This window comes from Chiloscyllium punctatum, chromosome 4, assembly GCF_047496795.1.
Source record: "Chiloscyllium punctatum isolate Juve2018m chromosome 4, sChiPun1.3, whole genome shotgun sequence".
NCBI lineage: Eukaryota > Metazoa > Chordata > Chondrichthyes > Orectolobiformes > Hemiscylliidae > Chiloscyllium > Chiloscyllium punctatum.
This window is the reverse complement of record NC_092742.1, coordinates 15154103-15178059: the sequence shown is the minus strand read 5'-3', so window position 1 is coordinate 15178059 and position 23957 is coordinate 15154103. Positions and strand designations below refer to the sequence as shown.

At 43.9% G+C, this 23957-nt stretch overlaps 1 protein-coding gene and 1 non-coding gene across 32 annotated transcripts in view; both read left to right on the top strand.

Annotated features, from left to right (window-relative positions):
* nrxn3a (neurexin 3a) overlaps positions 1–23957 on the top strand; it is a 2037428-nt gene that overhangs the window by 1616918 nt on the left and 396553 nt on the right. For all 31 annotated transcript variants that reach the window (XR_011960408.1, XR_011960407.1, XR_011960406.1 and 28 more), the window contains one exon: positions 19253–19434. Coding sequence is in view for 27 of the 31 variants with exons in the window: in XM_072568150.1 (XP_072424251.1) it covers positions 19253–19434 (182 nt within the window). In the remaining 4 variants the exon portion in view is untranslated. The remainder of the gene's footprint in view (positions 1–19252; positions 19435–23957) is intronic.
* Positions 1892–1994, top strand: LOC140476647 (U6 spliceosomal RNA). The gene has a single exon (XR_011960574.1). It is a non-coding gene; the product is annotated as a U6 spliceosomal RNA (small nuclear RNA).

Genomic DNA, 23957 nt, shown 5'->3' with positions numbered 1-23957 from the left:
CAGTGCACTGAGCCTGGTTCAATAAAGAGTGCAAGGTCTGTCAGCACCAGACATAACCTAAGAAAATGGTGTGGTGTCAACCAGTGAAGGACGGTTAAAGAGCAAAATTAGCTTTCTATCAGCAGAGCTAAGAAAGCCAACAACAACTGGGCTATGTATTGATGGAAGGCTTTCTGCTGTTCTTGCCCTTCTAGGTAGTAGAGCTCGTGGGTTTGAAAGGTGCTAACAAAGGGACCTTGGTGAGTTACTGTAGCGCATCTTGTAGGTAGTACGTACTGCTGCTACTAAGTGTGAGTGATGGAGGGAGTGGATGCTTGTGGATGTGGTGCCAATCAAGTGGGCTGCTTTGTCCTGGAAGATGTCAAGCTTCTGAAGTGTTGTTAGGGCCGCACCCATCCAGGCAAGTGGGGAATATTCCATCACACTCCTGACTTGTGCCTTGTAGATGGTGGACAGATTTTGAGTACTGTTCGCCGAGCTGGGAATTTGTCTTGCAAACGTTTCGTCCCCTGTCTAGGTGACATCCTCAGTGCTTGGGAGCCTCCTGTGAAGCGCTTCTGTGCTGTTTCCTCCGGCATTTATAGTGGCCTGTCTCTGCCGCCTCCGGTTGTCAGTTCCAGCTGTCCGCTGTAGTGGCCGGTATATTGGGTCCAGGTCGATGTGTTTGTTGATAGAGTCTGTGGATGAGTGCCATGCCACTAGGTGAATTCACCACAAAGGTTTACAGGAAAGCCACACACACAGACCAAGTCCTAAACTATGAAAGCAACCACCCCAACACACACAAACGAAGTTGCATCAAGACACTATTCAAAAGGGCCACAACACACTGCAGTACACCAGAACTGCAAAAAGAGGAAGAGGAACACCTATACAAGGTATTCACCAAAAATGGATACCCTCGCAATTTCATCAACAGATGCCGAAGGGAAAGACAACGGAACGAGGACATGCCGAAACCCAAAGGACTAGCCACACTACCATACATCAGGAGCATTTCTGAACTGACAGCCAGACTACTGCGACCACTAGGATTCATAACAGCACACAAACCAACAGCCACTCTCAGACAACAACTCACCAGAATGAAGGACCCGATACCCAACATGAGCAAAACCAATGTAGTGTACAAATTCCCATGCAAGGACTGCACAAAACACTACATAGGACAAACAGGAAGACAGCTAACGATCTGTATCCATGAACACCAACTAGCCACAAAACGACACAACCAGCTATCCTTAGTAGCCACACACACAGATGACAAGCAACATGAATTCGACTGGGACAACACTACCATTATAGGGCAAGCCAAACAGAGAACAGCCAGGGAATTCCTAGAGGCATGGCACTCATCCATAGACTCTATCAACAAACACATCGACCTGGACCCAATATCCCGGCCACGACAGCGGACAGCTGGAACTGACAACCGGAAGCGGCAGAGACAGGCCACTATAAATGCCAGAGGAAACAGCACAGAAGCGCTTCACAGGAGGCTCCCAAGCACTGAGGATGTCACCTAGACAGGGACGAAACGTTTTGTAAGACAAATTCCCAGCTTGGCGAACAGAACCACAACAACGAGCACCCGAGCTACAAATCTTCTCCCAAACTTAAATTTTGAGTACGATTTATCTTTGGAAGTGTGTAGTGACATATTTTAGACTTTTCTAGTGGAATCCAAGTCATGGGGGCTGGCATATAGTCTTTGTAAGTAGGAGGCTTGTGTGATAGATTGACGTCTGCTTGAATACATTCAGGGCTTGTGGGCAAGAATGGCAAATCCATCATTTATGGCCCGTCCCTAATTCCCCTTGAGACAGCAGCGGTGAGTCACCTTCTTGAGTATGACTGAGTAGTTTGCTCAGCCATGTTACTGAATTTAGAATTGCTTCGGCAGCACATATATTAAAATTGGAACAATACAGAGAAGATTAGCATGGCCCCTACACAAGGATGACACACACATTCATGAAGCGTTCCATATTTTAGTGGGTGGCATGGTAGCTCAGTGGTTAGCATGGCTGCCTCACAGCGCCAGGGACCTCGGTTCAATTCCTGCCTTGGGCAACTGACTGTGTGGAGTTTGCACAATTTCCCTGTGTCTGCGTAGGTTTCCTCCGGGTGTTCCGGTTTCCTCCCACAATCCAAAGATGTGCAGGTTAGGTGAATTAGTCATACTAAGTTGCCCATAGTCAGGGGTGAATATGGGGAATGGGTCTGTGTGGGTTACTCTTCGGAAGGTCGGTATGGACTTGTTGGGCCAAAGGGCCTGTTTCCATACAGTAGGGAATCTAATCAATTGTAGTCTTGGTTGGTTGGAACTTAAATTCTCAAAGTGCCAGGCTAGGATTGGAACTGGTCTCCTTTGGATCATTAATATGGGTGTCTGTGTTACTGGACTTGCAAGACAGCAGTTCTTTTGTGAACTCTACCTTCCATAACCTTTGAGGCCTTAAACAAGCCATTCCTCAGTCGTCTTTCCTAAAATTAATGCTCTTTTGTGCCAATGCATTGTCTGAAAAATGCTGCTGGTGACTTGAAGCTGTATTGGAGAAACTGAGGACTGCAGATGCTGGAGATCAGAGCTGAAAAATGTGTTGCTGGAAAAGCACAGCAGGTCAGGCAGCATCCAAGGAGCAGGAGAATCGACGTTTCGGGCATAAGCCCTTCTTCAGAAACTTGAAGCTCTATGTCAATCTTCATCAAGTAGAATTGAAGGTAGTTTTCAGTTTGATTCAACAATCCATAGCTTACTGATTGAGGATGATCAGCCATGATCATAATGAATGGTGGTGCAGGCTCGAAGGGCAGAATGGCCTACTCCTGCACCCTTTTATTTTGTTTTTGTGTCTACTGTCTATTGTCTGAGCTGCAGATTAACCTGTTGGCTCATTAGTTCTCATAGGCAATAGCTGCCTACACATTTGACCAGGGCGCTTGAAACCTGATTTCAGCCATTTAGGTATAACCTTTGCTCTAGTTCTGCAAGGGTTTAGTGCTGGCACCAGCTGAGTATTAGTGCAAATCTTATTGATGGAGTTGGTTTATGGGCATTTCAGGAGTGTGGTGTAACACTACAGAGAGTTATTGCACCTGAACAAGTTAGAATGCTGCAGACTTGAGAGACTTCCACTGAAAGGGGAAAAAATGTAACTAAAAGTGGATTAATGAGCACTGCTTCAGAATGAGAAGGGAGAGACAAAATATTCAGGAGGTATTGTAATCATAAGGCTTCTAATGCTTGGAATGGCATCTTTAAATATAAGTTAAAATGAAGCGGATGGGGGACGATTCATGTGATATTTTTAGAAGCCTGTGTGAGAGTAAGCCTGGATTGTTTGATTGTTAAAGGTCAAAGAAGGCTGAGATTGTTCTAGTGAGGAGAAAGTACAAGGTATTTCTGTTTGAAGACAATGGCATCAGTTTCTTAGTTTGCAATGAGTGGATTCTGAGTCTCCCAAAGCCCCAGAAAAAGATGTTGAAGGTAGAAATACTGGTTGTTTAAACCATGCTGCCATAAAGTCATAGAGTTATAGAGCTGTACAGCATGGAATTAGACCCTTCGGTCCAACTCGTCCATGCTGACCAGTTATCCTAAATTAATCTTGTCCCATTTTCCAGCACCTTACCCATATCTCTCTAAATACTTGAGAACTCTCTATTCCAGGCTATCTCCGGGTATTTCTGATTATCACAGGCAGAACTTTTGAGTCTGTTTGGATTTGGGATAGAGGGAGCAGCTAGAGGTGAAATCATCCCTTGGTTCACCACTTAGGAACATGGGTCAGAGCATGTACTCAGTTGGAAACGTATTATTGGTATCCTTACAATCTCAACACTGCCAGTGTTCAACATTCACAGGGTGATTGACACCCTCTCAGTTCAGACGTTTCTCAGTTCATCTGAACCCGGGGGGGGGGCATAATTGATGTGAAAACCCTTTTATTTTGGTTTTGCGTCAAAATTGCATTTCATCTTTTTAAAACAAAGCACATCAATATTGGACTATCTACCTCACCTCTAACTCCTCCTGGGATATCTTGCAAGCTGGGATTGGTGAGCTGAGATGGGCTGATGCTCCATGTGTGTTGCCAATAGCATGGTTTCGATTTCACAGAACCATTGAATCCTTATAGCTTGGAAAGAGGCAATTCGGCCCATTGAGTCTGCACTGACCCTGTGAAGCGCAACCCACACAGACCCAGCCCCCAACCCTATCCCCATAACCCCACTGTTAGCATAGCTAATCCACCTAGCCTGCACATCCCTGGGCACTATGGACAATTTAGCATGGCTAATCCACCTAAGGTGCACATCCCTGGGCACTATGGGCAATTTAGCATGGCTAATCCACCTAGCCTGCACATCCCTGGGCACTATGGGCAATTTAGCATGGCTAATCCACCTAACCTGCACATCTTTAGAATGTGGGAGGAAACCGGAGCACCCGAAGGAAACCCACACAGACACGGGGAGAATGTACAAACTCCACACAGTTACTCAAGGCTAGAATTGAACCTGCATCCCTGGCGCTGTGAGGCAGTAGTGCTAACCACTGTGTCAACGAGCTGAGATGTTTCCCTCAATGTGGGCTGAGACCCTGCATCCTTGCCATGGCCCACACTGATAGACTGGTACCCCTCAAGCTATATACAAATAAACTTTCCTCTGTCATGGAGAGGAATGACTATGGTTAATTTCATGACTTCCCCGAGTGTCGAGTCATGTAGAGCAGAAAATTCCCATGTTTAGTTTTTGCCTTATGCTCAGGTAGCTGGCCTAAGTAGAGATACCAGTTTCCCATTCCTAATACAAATATTCAGACCTCCTATTCCATAGACTAATCACATCGTTCCAGCCAGTACCACAGCTAAGAACAGCAGAATGAGTGAAGAACTGGCATCCAGCCTGGGCCTTTGTTGATAGATTGTGCCAAGAGGGAGCCTGGCTGTCTAGTTTTTATTGAGGGAATTGTGTACAACTTGACAAACCCGAGTGAGTCAGTATTATAAAGGCAAACATTTCATTCACAGTTTCGCTCCGTGAAGCAAAGCTGTGAGTTTTTCAGGGAGATAGGAAGACTCAGCACTTTGAAAGGCATGAGTCATGCGGAATGCCAGCTGAGGTTCTGTTGGTAGCATTCTTTGCCTTCAAGTTACGAGGTTCCAGATCCCGCTCTGAGATATGAGCCTAACTATCCAAGTCGATACTTCAGTGGAGTTTGAGAGAGTGCAGCCCTGTCAGAGGTACCTTCTTTCAGATGAGGTGTTTGGGAGGATGGTGAAGGGGTGTGATTGACAGAGGGAGTTGGGGGTAGGTTGGTGGAGTTTTTCCCAGAGTCCCCAGTCAACATTTAATGCTCAATCTACTTGATCATTATCACATTTCTATTTGTAGGAGCTTGGCAGTGTGCAGACTGGCCATCAATTTTCCTACAACACATGACGTCATTGTTTCCAAAGTGCTTTGAAACAGTTGTGAAAAGTGCTTAGAAAAGTGCGAGTCTTTCTTACAGTCAGGAAACTAGATTGAAATAATGTGTTGTTTCAGGAAATAGATGCTAAAGGGTTAATACGAGCTCTGATACATAACACAATCACCGAGTGGTGCATCAAACAGTTTTCCGGGGTTTCTGGACAGTTGTAGTTGGAGACAGACAGACATTTTTATTTTATTCATGCACAGGATGGAGGCATTTCTGGCTCAGCCATCATTTATTGCCCAGAGGGCAGTTAAGGATCAACCACATCACTGTGAGTCTGGAGTCACATGAAGGCCAGACCAGGTAAGGATAGCAGATTTCCTTCCCTAAAGGACATTATTGACCCAAAGACTGTTAACCCAGAGACCCAGCTGGGGACCTGGGTTCAAACCCCGCCACGGCAGATGGTATAACTTGAACTCAGTAAAATCTGGAAGTTAGAGTCTAATGATGACCATGAATCCATTGTTGATTGTTGGAAGACCTATCTGGTTCACTTGTTTCCTTGAGGGAAGGAATCTACCATCCTTACATGTGACTCCAGAGCCACACCAATGTGGTTGACTCTTAACTGCCCTCTGGGCATTTAGGAATGGGCAATAAATTGTTCTAAAAACTCTTTTGCAAAATTCATTCAAGGGATTCACTGCTCTCATGCTGTGAATTAATTTTTAAAAGATGTGTTTTTAGAACAATTGTCAGTGATTTCATGGTTATCTGGAAACTCTTAAGGCCAGCATTTTTTATTGAATTCAAACCCCACCATGACAGGATTCAAACCCAGGTCCCTAGGACATGGCCTGGGTCTTTGGGTTAATATTCCAATGATAATGCCACTAGGCCATCACCTCCCTATGTGTTATACTCCTCATGTTACTATAGGTATGATGTAAAATGTATAATATTACGAAGGACATCTTGAAGTGCAGCAGTAGTTCAGATCCGACGATTCTTAAGATATGTGGTAACATTGGTAAACAGGTTGGTTTGGAAATACTTGTAGTTACTTAGGTGTCATAAACCTGACCGTGTTACTTATGAATACAGCGTCTTCTTCTGAAACCTATTTGTGGCTAATCCTTCACCACAGAGTCCTACAAAGCCCTGAGACTGGCCAAGGAGGGACAAGTGACAACTCTCTATTCACGCTCTTTGGAGGGTCAGTGCAGACCCAGTGGGCCGAATGTCCTCTTTCTGCACTGTAGCGATTCTACGATTCTATGAACCTGAAGTGATTTGTGTCTAGACCTTGCCATCATATTAAAACAGAGTCAGAAGAAGGAATATCTCCTGTTATTTGAATAACAGGAACTCTGCCTTCGCACAAGGATGGGTCAGTTAGGATAGATTGCTGGGTCAAGACAAAAAGACTGCATCTATTAAGAAAGTGAACAAGAAACGCCACATCAGTGTCAGAGGACAGAGAGAGAGAGAGAAACAGATTTCTCACTCCTGAGATGCCGCCTGACCAGCTGACTGTTTCCAGAACCTTCTATCTGCATTTTTGCTGCAGATTGTGGCTTATAAATTGACTCAGGTCAATTGGAAACCCCATTTTTACAGACTAACCCCCTCCCAAAAAGCGATCACTTTAAAAGTCGACTTCCCCTTCTTTTTCCAGTCGTGACATGCTGTACTTGATTTTGTTAGCCTCAACAATGCACCCCATAATGTTTTTTTTTGTTTCCTAATCTACAACTCATAACTGGGAGTAAGGGATCAAGCTAGAGAGATCTTGTATTGCACCAGTGTGTTGGAGTTGGAGACATACCAACACATAACCTATCTCCTGTGGTCAACAACAAAAATGGAGACCACCCACGCTCAAGGCGGTGGTGCAGGTTTACATTCAGCAGGATTTCTCGAAACTTCAAACACCCCAAATTTCTTACCAATACCTGATATACGTCAAATTTCCAGAATCCACGATATTTGCTTTTTTCTCAGAAGCAGTTGTTTCCTAAATGGGCAAGATGTACTGAGGCAATGGACAAGCTATCATCATTGACTTCTATCCCACTCTGGGGGACAATCCGTAAAATGTAGGAGCGGAAATAGGCCATTTGGCCCATCAAGTCTGTTCTGCCATTGAATGAGAGCATGGCTGATCTGATAATCCTGAACTGCACTTTCCTGCCTTTTCTCCATAGCCTTGATTCCCTCATTAATAAAAAAAAACAAGGTGGAAGTGGGTACTGCTGATGCTGGAGATTAGAGTCAAGATTAGAATAGTGCTGGAAAAGCACAGCAGGTCAGGCAGCATCCAAGGAACAGGAAAAGCAATGTTTCGGGCAAAAGCCCTTCATCAGGAATTCCTGAATAAAAAAAAACTGACGTTCTCAACATCGAATAGACTCAACGGCCCTCCATTGCTGTCCTATACACTTAAAGGTCAACAACAGATGATACTGATGTAGTGTATTTAATGTAATGGAGGTGTTTCATAGGAGCAGGATAAAGCAAATTGTGATCTCTAATGAAACAGAAAGGTATGAGGTCAGGTGGCCAATCTTGGCCAGTGAGGTTGACTGTGAGGAGTGTCTTAAAAGTGATCCAAGGTACAAGTGATAACATTCAATAAATCTAAATCTAAATCAGAGATGGCGACATGTAGACAGATCAACTTTGAGCCCAGGGTCGAGGCAATTAAGGAATGCACCAGTTGTGAATACACAAGGCTCTTGGAGGATTGTGAGACTGGAGGAGATTTCAGAGCTGGGGTAGGAAGATGGCACAAAGGTGTTGGAGGGATTTGGAAACAGAGAGAGGAATTTTAAAATCAAGACTGGCTTGACGAGGGGCACTGATGTTTGATAAACAGAGAATGAATGTGTTGAGGCTTGGGTTGTGCTTTTTTTTGTTTAAATGTCGATCGGTGTACTAAATGTTTCTGGTGAAGGCGACAATGGCTTTAACAAAGCCAATTAAAGTTCAGCTACAGCTCGAGGGCATGTGAGTTGTAGTTGAAACAAATTATTCCAACTTGCAAATCACCTTCAGCACATTGCATATTATATTGTAAATATGATCTAACAAATGGTCTGTTTGGAAGATCATTGATGTGTTTGCTTGAGGGTTTGAAACCCAAGTGACAACAGGGATTTCAGAACTTGGGGTTCCATTTTATAATAGGGAGATATAGCCTGAGATCATTTCCCTGAAAGGGAAATGTTGAGAGACCTGAAGGTTCAAGACTCCTGTTGGTCATTTGACTTAGAGGACACCATGACGGGAATTAATAACCCAGAGAAAGACTATCAACTTTGGTGAAAGATGCTGTTTGGTCTGCCTGAGACTTGTTGGTCTGCCAGAGCAAGGAGTTGACCCTAACCCTGTGTTGAGAGTGTGTTGCTAGAAAAGCACAGCAGGTCAGGCAGCATCCAAGAAGAAGGAGAATCAACGTTTCGGGCCAGAGCCCTTCATCAGGAATTCCCCACATCTCTGACTACACATTTGTTCGGTGTTTCTGGGAGAAGGAATTGGTCCCTTGGCTTTGAGATCGCTGGCACTCCTTTCTCCAGTTCCTTTTCTGTACTTTCTCTTGCCAACATGTGTTCGCAAAGAACATGGTGCTCACAGAAAAGGGACACAAATTACATTCCTTCTCTCCTTTCATGGGTATCAATATGACTGGCAAGGGCAGAAATTGTGACTGATCCTTTATTGCCTTTGAACTGATTGGCTGCCTGGGCCATTTTAGAGGGCAGTTAGAGGTTAAACACATTGGTGTGGGCCTGGAATCACTTGAAGGCCTGTCCAAATAAAGACAGCAGATTTCCTTCTCTAAAAAAGTGATTAGTGAACCAGATGGGCTTTAATGCTGTCGGTTCCCGGTCATTGTAGTTGGGCTGAGCTTTTACTTTCAAATTTTATTCACTCAATTCAAACTGATGCAATGGAATTTGAAGCCAGAACATTATTACTTTAACCTCACCTCTGAATGACTAGTCTAGTGACAATATGTCTCTATTTCTTCAGGCTTCTGTTCATATGAGACACAGTGGTCCTGTATTACTGCAGTGGAAGGCAATAAAGAATAATTTCTGTGGATTTCAACAGAACAGAACAGGGTGACATTGGTTAAAAACTGTACCCGATTGCTTTTTGCGAATCATAAAGTGTTTCTATAGATGGAATGAGTCTTGCCTTAGTCATGGTGGCCATCCAAGATGGCTGCCATTGTAGTCATCTACCCCACATGCCTATGAAAGCATAGAGGGTGGCACTGCCATAGCCACTATTAACCCCCTCACCATCATTGCTTGCCATTGTCCCCTACTCATTGCTAGCCACTGTTACCCTTCACTGTACAATCTGCCCCGTCTTCCTGAGTGTGCTATATTTCAGGAGCAGATCTTGTATGAATGCTGGAACAGCACAGTGCTGGAAATTTAATGAATTCTCGTCAATAAATCAATTAGTCATAGAGATGTCACACCACAAAAAGAGGCTCTTTGGTCCATCATGTCCACATCACACCAGTTATCAACTATTCTCATCCCATTTCCACCATTTGGCCCATTGCCTTGTATGCTCTGGCATTTAATTGTTCATCTAACTAGTTCTTCAATGTCTTGAGGAGTCCTGCCTCTGTCAAATTACAGATGCCCAAAAACCACTGGGTGAAAACAAAATCTGCTCCAATCCCTTTTAAAACTCCTCCTCCTTGCCTTTTAAAATGTTGGGATAGGATTCTTTAGAATTCTGCCATACTGTAATGTTTTCATTTCAGTGAGTCACACTTAGACATTTTACTGCAAAGATGTGTCTCTGTCCATGGACAGTTAGCTTGACACTAAGAGATGATACTGGCAATAAACACAGCCTTTAACACCTTCCCTTGGGAGCTTACCAGGATAAACAGAAAACCATTTGAGAGTAGGTTGCCTGGGGAAGCTGTGGACTTAATGCTTTATTTCCTGCTCTTTTGCAATGGCATTTACTTACTTTGGTCAACTCCTTTCTCCAAGGAGCATAGACATTCTGTTGGTTAGAGTGGTCCACATCCCCCCTGTATGTGCCCTGGTGTCTGATGATCAGGGGTGCACCAATAACTGTTCTAATTAATTGGTATCATAGCTTGTTGTTAAGGCAAATGAAATATAGTTTTGTTAACCAGACGCTGAGGTTGCTCAGTGTAAAACTGACCGATACAAATCAGAAAACTTTACCCGATTGCCTTTTATGAATGAGGCAGTGTTATTATAAATGGAATGTGTTTTGCCAATGTCAAAGTGATCATCCAAGATGGCCACCATTGTGAAGGCTTTCTTGCTGAGTTAGTCTCCAGTTATGCTCTATAAATGACTTCAGTGTCCTTGGAGGAGGGAAGGGAAACATTCAGGCTAGCCAATGGCCAAGATCCATTGTGTTCGCTTGGGTATTAAGAAAGTCCACCATTGTTAAGTCCAGGGCAAGGATGAATGAGCTTAAAATTGAAGCAAAACATTGGCATCAATTGTAAATTCAAGAAAGATAACCTAACTCCATGAAGGGAAAATTAATAGTTTCTTTCCAATCAATGTTTAGCAAATGCTGAAAAGATTGAAAGGAATTGGGAATGTATTCCTATCAATGGTGCAAAGTGGACTTGAAGCTGGAGTTAGGAAATGAAAGAAACATAATGGGAAAATTGTGCTGAAGTCTCAGAACAGTTGAAATAAATGACTAAATAAACGGACATGAAAATGTGCTCATTCCGGATGTCCCTTACAATGTCATTCAGGGTCAAGGAACTACGTTGGGTCAATGGATCTCAGACAGACAAGGATCAACCATGATCTAACGTATGACAGAACACACTTGAGGATTTGTATAGCCTCCTCTTGCTGGTGTGTTATGTTACTTACCTGAGTGGGCCACACCAAAGAGTCCCCGTCCCAAAGGGGTTCTGTCGCTACGCTTGATCTTGTTGTCCTTGACGGAAGGTTCCCTGTGTCCTTGCCAATGTCCCACCACAACCAAAACCAGACAAATTGGCCAGACATCTCTGTGTGGGAGCTGTGAGCACAGACTAGCTGGTCTATTTGCTCACGTAACAAATCAGAACACATCAAACTAATCCATGGGATATGAGTGCTTTTCAAATTCCTCCACCTTTGCCTTCCCCATCTCAGTAGCTGTCTGTAATTCTAACCCAGCCAGATACCTGCACTGCTTGAACTTTGACCTCGTTTCCCCACCATTGGTGGCATACCTTCAGCTGCTCACCTGCCAGGCTTTGGAAATCCCAGTTCAGTACCTCCCTGATCTTTATTTCTCTTTGCCTATTTAAGATGTCCTCTGGACTAAACCTTTGACTCCTGCTCTAACATCATCTCATGTGGTTCAACGTCAAATTCTGTTTCACACCTCCCCTGTGTAAAGCCTTACAATGCTTCATTACATTAAAGGAGTTTTATAAATATAGGTTGTTATTGTGCTGCGATGTTAAAGTTATCTGATCATTTTAACATTTCTATTGGACTTGCTTGATGTAAGATGTCACTGTATAGCAGGATTGGGGTCTAACTGATATTTTCCTCATCCCACCACCCCACCCAACCCAGATGAACTGAATCCAGTTCTTTCGATTCTCAAATTCTCCTTTTAGGCTCAAGTTCTTCCATGGCCTTACCCCTCCTTTATCCAACTCTAACCTCCAACTCCTCCCCCTTGTCAATCCCAGGCTCCCTTCATCTCCCTCCCCATCGGTTTTGACAATCTAAGCCTGAAGCTGTGAATAACCTCCCTACACCTCTCCTCCATTCTCTGCATCTCTTGCTTCCCCTTTCAGATGCTCCTTAAAACCTTTCTCTGAACAACATTTTGACCTCCACCCTTCTTAGCATCTTCCTTGGTGTCAATTCTCGCTATGACTGCATTCCTGGGAAGAACTTTGAAATGTCTCACTATACTAAAGGTGCTATGACGGTGTGGGTTGTTGTTGTATCATCCATTTTTTTGCTGCTGTAGCTAAAACAGAGCTGGAGGCTGAAACGTCCTGTCTTTATTTGCTGTTGTCTCTCACAAACGCAGTCTGTAACAGAGACAGCTGGCTCTATTACCTTCTGCTTCCCTTTTTGTACGATAGCATCTGTCCTTCAGATTACCTCTTCCAAGTTAATGCAGGTTGTCATATTGAGGATGTGCTTTCTGAGACATGAGGTGCTTTGGCCAGGGATAAACCAGGAGTGCACGGTGTTTTTATTTTGTGTGACAGAGTTAGGCTCATAAGAGAATGCAAAGTTGAACTGAGAGGTTCGGGGTACTAATAATCCTCCCTCAGCCAAGGCATCTGCAGCAGGTTTTAATGAGGTTGTGTATTAAGTGTGGCGCTGGTTTGAAATACTATTGCTTTGCAGGAATACAGGCCTATAGTTAACTTGTTAATCTTGTGTAAATGAGTGCAGCAGTAAGGTGGCTGCCATTCCACTGATTCACTTGCAGTTAATTGGTTCATCTCAGTGAAATAAACAGGTGCTTAATGGATGCTTTGGTTTGAGCTGGGAGGACAACACAGAGAAGGAACCTGCATTGCGGTAAATCAAAAGTGTAGAACCACGGCCAAAAAGAAAGGTATTAATGTACGAAATGATAAACAGACCATGACAGAATGCAAATCTAAGAAGCAAATCTGCGGTCTACTTTACCATAGAGGACTGTCGAGGCTGGGTCATCGAGTGAGAAAATAGGAGCAGGAAGAAACGGTGCAGCTAGGGGAACTGATGGCCAAGTGATATTATCACTGAACTATTCATCCAGGGACCCAGGTAATGTGCTGGGGATCCAGAATCCTGCTGTGGCAGATGGTGGAATTTGAAATCAATTTTAAAAAGCGAGTCCAGAATTAAGAGTCTAATAATGACCATGAAAGCCATTGTCGGGAAAAACACATCTGGTTCACAAATGCCGTTTGGTGAAGGAAACTGTCGTCCTTACCTGGTCTGGACAATATATAACTCCAGCGCCACAGCAATGTGGTTGACTCTTAACTATCTTCTGGGCAGTTAGAAGTGGACAATAAATGCTGGCCGAGCCAACAATGCCCTCATCCTGTGAATGATTTTACAATATTCGGCCTTTCCAGCCCGCTCCACTGATCAAAATGATCATCGGTGATCGTCCAATTCAGCACCCTGTTCCCACTTTCTCCTCATATCTCAAATCCTCCAACCCTGGCAACATCCTTGTAAATCGTTTCTGAACCCGTTCAAGTTTCACAACATCCTTCTGATAGGAAGGAGACCAGAATCTTTAAAGATTTAACTAAGGACAATTATAGGAGCATGAGTGTAGTCCTGGCAAAAGTGAATTGATAAACTAAGTTAAACAATGGACCATTAGAGATGCAGTAACAAATTTAAGGGGATGTTTCAGAATACACAATATGTATGTTTCACAGCTGTCGCAGGTAGTCTCAAACCTTTTTAGAAAGCATATAATTGTGCCAAGACAGATGGCAGATTAAAAGGTTGGACAGAATGTAAATAAAACAGAGAAAAAAACTTTTAAAAAGGCTTGAGTCGGAAAGAAAGTTGGCCGAACATATTTTTAAAAATAAGAGTTTGTATGAATACTCAAAAGAACGAGTGAAACTGTGCACTGATTTTAATTCGCCTAGTCCCTTCCTCCAGGGAAAGTCCCATTGAAGGATAATGAATATTGTTCCTTTATTCAAAAAGGGAGGGAGACTGAGAGAAGGAAACTACAGGCTGGTTAGCTCAACAATAGTCCTGGAGGTATGGAGTCATACAGCATAGAAACAGACTCTTTGGTCCAACCAATCCCTGCCGAACATAATCCCAAACTAAACTAGTCCCACCTGCCTGCTCCTGACCCATATCCCTCCAAGTCTTTCCTGCTCATGTACTTATCTAAGTGTTGGTTAACATTGTAACTGTGCCCGCACCCACCACTTCCTCAGGAAATTTATTCTACATGCAAACAACGCTCTGTGTAAATAATTTGCTCCTCATGTCTTTTTCAAATCTCTCTCCTCTCACCTTAAAAATATATACCCTCATCATGATGTCCCCCATCCCAGGGAAAAGACACTTGCCATTAATCCTATCTATACCTCTCATGTTTTCGTAAACCTCGATGAGGCCACCTGTCAACCTCCTATGCTCCAAGTGAATAAAAGGTCCCAGCCCATCCAGTCTTTCTTTGTAACTCATGCCTTCCATACCTGGCAACATCCTGGTAAATCTCTTCTGAACCTTGTCCAGCTTGATAATATCCTTCCTGTAACTGGGTGACCAGAACTGGACAAGTACTCCAGAAGACGCCTCACCAATGTCCTGTACAAACTTAATATGACTTCCCAACTCCTGCACCTAAAGGGCTGAAGGCAAGCGTGTTAAATGCCTGTTCAGAGCTAGTATGAAAGAGGTTATAGTGACACTTGAATCAGTTCAATTCATTCAACCAGAGTCAAAATGGCTTTGTGATAGGGCCATCATGTCTGACTGATCTATTGGAGGTCTCTGAGGAAGTAACATTTGCAGTGAATGAAGGGGAATTGGTGGATGTACTGTGCTTCTAAAGGCACTTGGTAAGGTGCCACATCAAAAATTACCATGCAAAATAAAAGCTGATGAGTTAGCATTGTGGCATGGATAGGAGATTAGCTGAGGAACTGGAGAATGGGCATAATCCGGTCCCTTTCAGGTGAGTAAGACTAAATGAATGGTGTGCTGGGAGCTCAACTACTTACAATTTACACGAATGACTCAACTGAAGGGGCAGAAAGTGTGGTTGTCAGATTTGCCAATGATGCTGAGGTAGGCCAGAAAGTAAGTTGTAAAGAGAACACAACAAAGATGCAAAATTTATTGATAGGTTAACGTAGAAACATGGCAAATAGGTGCAGGAGTTGGCCATTCAGCCCTTCAAGCCAAATGTAAGTAGCAAAGATGGAGTATAAAGTGGGAAAATGTGAAATTATCCATTTTGACAGGAAGAATAAACAAGAATTATATTGGCTAAGTGGTGAGAAATTACAGAACTCTGCAATGCAGAGGGATCTGTGTATCCTGTTGCATTAAACACAAATGGCTAGTACACAGGTGCTGCAAGTTACTTGGAAAGCGAATAGGATGTCATCATTTATCATGAGGGCAATTGAACACAAAAATAGAGAAATTGTGCTTCAGTTACACAGGGCAATGTTAAGAACACATCAGGGGTATTGTGTGTAGTATTGGTCTCCTTCATTTCATAATTTATATAAATGATTTGGATGTGAACATAGGAAGTATGGTTACTAAATTTGCAGATGACACCAAAATTGGAGGTGTAATGGACAGTGAAGAAGGTTACCTCAGATTATGACAGGATCTTGATCAGATGGGCCAACGGGCTGAGAAGTGACAGATGAAGTTTAGTTTAGATAAATGTGAGGTGCTGCATTTTGGAAAGGTAAATCAGAGCAGGACTTATACACTTAATGGTAATGTATTGCTGAACAAAGAGACCTTGGAGTGCAGATTCATAGTTTCCTGAAATGGAGTCACAGGTTGATTGGATAGTGAAGAAAGCATTTGGTATGCTTTCCTTTATTGGTCAGTACATTGCGTACAGGAGTTGGGAGGTCATGTTACGGCTGTATAGGACGCTGGTTAAGCCATTTTTGGAATACTGAGTTCAGTTCTGGTCTCCAAGCTACAGGAAGGATGTTGTGAAACTTGAAAGGGTTCAGAAAAGATTAACAAAGATGTTACAAGGTTGGAGGGTTTGAGCGATAAAGAGAGGCTGAATAGGCTGGGGTTGTTTCCCTGGAGCGTAAGAGGTTGAGGGGTGACCTTATGGAGGTTTACAAAATCATGAGGGGCATGGATAGGATACATAGACAAGTTATTTCCCCCAGAGTGAGAGAGTCCAAAACTAGAGGGCATAGATTTCAGGTGAAAGGGGTAAGGTTTAAAAGGGACCAAAGGGGCAACATTTCACGCAGAGGGTGGTGCATGTATGGAATGAGCTGCCAGAGGAAGTGGTGGAAGCTGGTACAATTACAACATTTAAAAGGCATCTGGATGGGTATATGAATAGGAAGGGTTTAGAGGGATATGGGCCAAGTGCTGGCAAATGGGGCTAGATTTATTTCAGATCTGTGGTTGGCATGGACGGGTTGGACCTAAGGCTCAGTTTCCATGTTGTTTATCTCTGACTCTATGTTGCAAGTTATGGAATGGTGAAAAACCATTGGAAGCAGTTCCGAGAAGTTTTACCTGAAATGGGATGGGATTACTCACGAGGAAATGTTGGACAGTTTCAGCTTGTATCTCCTCGAGCTGAGAAGAATAAGTTGTAGTCTGAATAAAATATATTAGATTCTGCGAACTTTTGACAGGATAGATGGGAAGAGGATGTTTCCTATGATGGAAGAATCCCAATTTTTAAGGGTGACAGATTATAAATGAGAGCTGCCAATTTAAAATAGAATCCCTACTGTTTGGAAGGACACCATTCATCCACAGCTACCCTTCAAAAAGCATCCTGTCCAGACCCAGTCCCTGCCCTATCCCCATAACCCTGCATTTCCCATGGCCAATCCACCTACCCTGAACACTATGGGCATTTTAGCATTGCCAATCCATCTAACCTGTACATCTTTGGTCTGGGGGAGGAAACCAGAGCGCCCAGAGGAAACCCACACAGACACGGGGAGAACGCACAAACTCCATACAGACAGTCCTTGTTTTTTTCAAAAATATACTTGATTCATAAAAAAAATTGCATATATATCTATGCAGACAGGCAGTTCCATTCTGTACAGTTTCAAATCAAGAAAACAAACAAAACATGATGAGGTATCATCTCGACTCAACATGTTAGCTTGCTCTCTCTGCATGGATGCTGCCTGACCCACTCTGATCTCCAGCATTTGTGGTTTTCAGAACAAATCATTGGAGTTTGACTCTATCCAAAAAAAAACCCTCTTACACATACAATGTTTAAATACACTTAAGGCATTAGGAGGGTCCAATAACTGAACAGACCCCCAATTTAACTTCAGAGGTCTTTCCCCACTGAGACTTGGCAGCGACATCCCACATAGACAGTCGCCTGAGGCTGGAATCAAACCTGGGTCCCCGGTGCTGTGAGGCAGCAGCGATAACCACTGACCTACTGTGCCACCTGAGAGACAAGGTGATTAATTTTTCTCTGTTCAAGTTTGAACTGTTCCCACACTGTAATGTAATGTAATCTAATCTAATCTAAAACTCTGTTTGTGAAAGGATTTGAAAACATGGCCCTGGTATACTTTTATGGTGAGGGTGTTTAGATTCTTGGTAAGCAAAAGGGGTGCAAAGTTATCTGGGGTAAATGGGAATGTGGATTTAGGTTTACAGTCTGACCAGCAAGAAAGCTGGTTTTCATACTTGATAAGTTCAGACAGTAAAGCATCAATACCTGGACATTTGACCACGACAGGTGAGTGAACAGCTTTGCTAAACTCCTCAACTGAGACTTCGATACCCAGCTGTACCAAGACAGTCAGGCTTTTTTTATTGCTAGGTGAAAGTGAGGACTGCTGGAGATCAGAGTCCTGAATTAGGGCTTTTGCCCGAAATGTCGATTTTCTTGCTCCTTGGATGCTGCCTGACCTGCTGTGCTTTTCCAGCACCATTCTAATCTTGACTTTTTAAATTGCTGTCTTGAACTTTCTCATTGTCCATATAAAGTAGGGATTCTCTGATTCTATACCACTGCTGCAACTTGCGGTAATTTGTTTCAAGAAAGATGTGTGTTTTTGTTTTCTGAATTTCTTTCCTGTTTATTTGGGCAAGTCTTGGATCTTTCACTGTGGTATGAAATCACCAGGCTTCATACCCAGCTGGACAGGGAAGAGAGACAGAGTGTGCTGTGAGGACAAATGAATCAGGTGACCAGGGAAAGGATGAGATGGAAGGTTAGATGTCAAGAAAGGGTGCGATTGGAGGTGAGGGGTCAGGGGAAGGGTGCAACTGGAGGTGAGAGGTCAAGGGAAAGATGCAACTGGAAGTTAGAGGTCATGCCATAAACCTCCAAAGGTACAATCAAAGTTAATATGTTCGATCAAAGCAGGTAAAAATATTCAACACTTCTTTTAAAATGGCAACTTTATTTTCAAATGGAGATATTTGATGGATACTCAGGTTGGGATGAAAGGAGGTGATTCATATGAAACTTAAACATCAGCATAGGCCAGTGGGGGGTCTGAAGTCTCAAATTTGAACATTTATTGTCAAGGGCTATGGGGAGAGAAAATGGGCGTGTGTCACTGAGACAGAAGGTCAGCCTCCATCATGTTAAATAGTACAGTAGATGTGATGGGCTGAATAGCCAACCCTTGTTTCCAGGTTTCCGCAGGCTGTGTTGTCCATTCCTGAGCAATGTCTGGGAGTTTCCTCAGGCTGTCCTCCTGATTGGTTGGCGTAATTTTGTTAAACCAGTGGCTGTATCAGCAGAAACGGGTACAATGGCCAATCGGGAAGCATCTTGAGGAAATCGCGAGCAAATTGTTTCCCTTTTAATTTTGAGGTGAAAGCATTGAGCTTTTGTGGTGAGATTACACTACGACTCTGGTAACTGTGATCTATGGTAACTGTGAACTGGGAAACCTGTAACCTGTGATACCTGTGAACTGGAATACGTGTGAACTGGGATACTGTGATCTGTGATACCTGTGAACTAAGATAACTGGGAACCTGTGAATTGGGATACGTGTGAATTGGGATACTGTGATCTGTGATACCTGTGCCAAGCACAGTGCTGATAGAATATCTTATTGTCTTCCAGCTGGTACTACATACATTTTTGGCCGAGGAGGTGGGGTCATTACCTACACATGGCCGGCCAACGACAGACCCAGCACGAGGACCGACCGCCTAGCTGTTGGATTCAGCACATCAGTGAAAGATGCAATCCTGGTGCGAGTGGATAGCGCTCCTGGTCTGGGAGACTTCCTTCAGCTTCACATAGTGAGTAACCCTGATGGTAATCAGTAACATGTTGTCACCACCTCTTTCATGGTCTTTTCAATCCATTCCTCAAAAAAAATTACTGCAGGCCAACTCGTTTCCGACCTGACAGAACGATCGTGGGTCGGCCTGCTCTGATTTGGAAGTTGCACAGAAATTAACTTTCATGTCCCTCGCTCCCTACTGACAAGACTTGGTGATGAATGGAACAAATCTTGTTTAGCAACAGCCCAATCTAATTGTGCTGGTTTCATCATCAGCAATGTTGCTGGACCACTAGTGTTAGGAGATATAAGATCTCAAAACCTCTCCTCGTCAGCTCAAGTGATTGATTGTCTCGAATGATTCTATCAGGTCTGGATTCTCCTGGGGAGAATGGGCGAGAAATATTGTATTGTGATCCCTGAATACCAGTTAAAGAAACAAATATCTCCAGTCCCTTGTGATCAAGCCAATTCAATTCGTTCAGTCACTATTGATGTTAATATAGTGGAAGAAGAGCAACTTGGTGTTAAATTAAAAATGAACAAAGCATTGTCTTTTCTGAGTTGTTCAGTGAAATAAAATACAGCTTCTTTTTCACCTTCCCACACCTTGCCAAAGAGAAGTAAAATTCCCCAAGGAGGTGGGGCAGTATCCATGGAAAGAGAGAGCAAGCTAACGTTTCGAGTCTCAATGACTCTTCATCAGGGCTGACTTGAAGCATAAGCTTAGACTTGAAACATTAGCTTTCTCACTCTCCACAGATGCTGCCTGACTCTCTGTGATCTCCAGCATTTTCTGTTTTCAGTACAGATTCCAGCAGCTGCAGGAAATTGCTCCTACAACACCCCACGTCCTGTCTGTAGTGAGCTTGGTGTTTTCAACTAGCAGTCCCAGAAATGGGTTGCTCGGGATTTGGCAGTTTTCTTACCTTCAGGACTTGTGCGTCAAAATACTTCAAAGATCGGGTCAGCAAATCGGACTGGCTTAAAAAAAAATCATTGGGATTTCCTTGGGCTGCAATCCCTTCCCACCCCACTCCTGGCTCCTAGCCTCAATCAGGTTCAGTTTGTTGATTTTCATTGGAGATTGTCTGCAGAAGAAAGATTGCCGTTGTTTTACAAGGATGACTTTAAGAAAATAGATGCTGAAGCTTGTGTTGCAGTTAGGAAGGGGTGGAGGATTATTCTCTCAGTGTACAGTCTGCGCAGACATGGGACAAGGGGAAGATTTGCTCACTGCCACCGAAGTAGAATTGAAACCAGTGGTAATGGGAATTGTGGGTGGTGGGGGCATGGGTCAGAGGTCACAGCTGGCACTTGTCTGATGTGTGTGCAATGTGCGGTGTCCGTCCTATGCCCTTGTGCCATGTTGAAAATCGACATGCCAAAAATGAATGGTCTCTTCGAAGAAACTGTGAGTTGGAAGTTTTGTTTTGAAGATGGTATCGTATTGCCAACACGGTCTCTACCAGCTGATTCTAATGAGAGACTGTACTGTCCAGGCTGTGTCCCACTTTATCACCTCCGTAAGCTTGAGCTCATTGAAAATCCTGTTACCTGTAAAGGAACTCGCACCAAGTCAAATTCATCCATTGCCCCATCCATGCATTGACGTATGTGGGGTCCTGGTCGATCAACACATCCTCTTGTAAAATCTCACCCATGTCTTTGAATCTTTCTCTGCCCTTGGGTCTTCCAGCTCTTGTGGTTTTTATACTCCCCTACTCCTGGCTGCTTGAGCATCTGCCAATTCTAATAACCCCGCCACTAGTGGATGTCTTTTCAACGAGGGATGGACCAGCCCCAGTGGACTTGTCTTGTCGGATTACAGTGTGGAATCACAGTAAATGACAGTAACTGGTGTGATCCTGTGCCCTCACCATATTCCAATGGTTGTTCTCGCTGCAAAATGGGAGTTTGTATGGAGAGAGGATGGGAATGGTTTGTTAAAGGCAGTCTCAGGAAATTTGTTATACAATAGTTAGAACAGTATAGCACGCACATGCCCTTCGGCCCTCGATGTTGCACTGACCTGTGAAACCAATCTGAAGCCCATCTAACCTACACTCTTCCATTTTCATCCATATGTTTATCCAATGACCAGTTCTATGCCCTTAATGTTGGCGACACCACGACTGTTGCAGGAAGGGCATTCCACGCCCTTACTACTCTCTGAGTAAAGAACCTAACACCTTGTGGATGGAATTTTTGTTGCATCCAATTACATGTAGTCCATCTAGGTAAGGAGTCACACTAACTGCTTGTTCTGTGATGCTGTGGAGTCCGTGGACCATGTGTATATGGGGTGTGAGCGTTTGCACTCCCTTTTTAGTTTCCTAGAGAACCTTCTCCTCTGTTTTTGGCTGCACTTCAGTCTCACGCTCATGATCTTTGGGCACCCGGTTCGGAGGGGGGAGGGTAGGCCCGAGGATCTCCTCGTGGGTCTGCTCCTGGGCCTGGCCAAACTGGCCATAAACTGGGCAGCGGGTTATGGAGGGGGTCGTTAGGGCCGATTGCCTGTCCCTGTTCCGCGGTTACGTCCAAGCCTGGGTGTCCCTGGAAAAGGAGCACGCGGTGTCCACCAACTCCCTCGAGCTGTTCAGGGAGACGTGGGCACCGCAGGGAGTGGAGTGTTTTATTTCCCCCTCTGACTATTTTGATTTAATCCCTGCCTTCCCCTTCACCGTTTGATCACGCAGCATTGCCCTTTGATGTGAAGGGCACTGCTTGTCACTGGCCACTTTCTTCCTGGTGGTGGAAATTGAATAAAGATTCATGCACTTTGTGTCATTCACTGTGTCTCACAAAAAAAAGAGTCACACTAAATCTGATACTGGGAAATGATCCTGGCCAGGAGATTGAAATTTCAATGGGGAAGCATTTCAGGAACAGTGACCATAATTTCCTAAGTTTTAGGTCACTTATAGATAAGAGTGGATAAGTCGGGTGAATGTACTAAACTGGGGAGAGGCTAACTGTGACAATATTTGGCAGGAACTGGGGAATGTAGATTCGGGGTTGGTTGTTTCGGGTAAATCCACATCTGGCAAATGGGAATCTTTAAAAGGCCAATTCATTAGAGTTCGGGGCCAGGATCTTCCTGTGAAAATGAAGGATAAAGATGGCAAGATTCAGGAACCTTGGATGACAAGAGAAACTATGAGCTTCGTCAAGAAGAAAGAGGAGACATACACAGGTTTAGGAAGCTGAAGACAGACAGAGCCCTCGAAGGTAGGAAAATGGTAGGAAATAACTCAAACAAGGAATTAGGGGAGCAAAATGGAGCCATGAAATGTCTTTGGTATATAGCATTAAGGTAAATCCCAAGGTGTTTTTTTATACATGCATAAGGAGCAAGAGGGTAGCTAGGGAAAGGGTCGATCCAGTCAGAGGCAAAGAGGGGATTTTTGCAGGGACCCAGAGGAAGTGGGTGAGTTCCTTAACAAATACCTTGTTTTGGAGAATGGCATAATAAATGGTGAGTCGTAGGAAGGGTGTGTTGATATTTTGGAACATGTCAATGAAGAAAAGGAGGTGTTGGGTGTTCCGAAAAGTATGAAAGTAGACAAGTCCCCAGGACCTGATGGAATCTATCCCAGAATGCTGAGGGAGGTGGGTCAGGAAATTGGTGGGACGTTGTGCAAAATCTTTGTATCCTCTTTAGTCACAGGAGAGGCCCTTGAGGATTGGAGATTTGCCAATGTTGCTTCTTCGTTTAAGAAGAGCAGCAAGGCTAATCCGGGCAATTGCAGGCCAGTGAGCCTTACATCAGTCATAGGAAAATTATTGGAGAAAATTCTCAGGGGCAAGATTTAGTCACATTTGGAAAAGTATGGACTTGGTGGGCAGCATGGCATTGTGTGGGGGGAGATTGTGTGTCACAAACTGATTGAGTTTTTTGAGGAAGTGACAAAGATGATTAAGGGCAGGGTGGTGGATGTTGTCTACATGGACTTTAGCAAGGCCTTTGTCAAGAACCCTCATGGTAGGCTGGTAGAAATGGTGAAGTCACATGGGAGCAAAAATCACTGGGAAAGCTCAGCAGATCTGGCAGCATCTGTGGAGAGAAATCAGAGTTAACGTTGTGGGTCGAGTGACCCTTCCTCAGAACTGTAATGGGGTCTGTGGTGAGCTGGTAAGATGGTTACAGAACTGACTTGGTCATAGAAGACAGAGAGTAGCAGTGAAATTATTTTTCTGACTGGATATTTGTGACTAGTGGTATCCCACAGCGGACAGTGCTGGGACCCCATTCTTTATAGAATATATAAATGATCTGGAGGAGAATGTAGGTCGTCTGATTAGTAAGTTTGCGGACAACACAAAAATTGGGGGAGTTGCGAATAGTGAGGAGGATTGCCAGAGGATACAGCAGGTCATTGGAACTATGTGTCTTGTATGGTAGTGCACTGGTAGTGTCCCTACCCCTGGGTCAGGAGGCCCAGATTCAAGATCCACCTGCTCCAGGGGTGTGTAATAACAGCTCTGAACAGGTTGATTTGAAAAATAGGCTGGAGAGTTGGGCAGAGAAATGGCAGA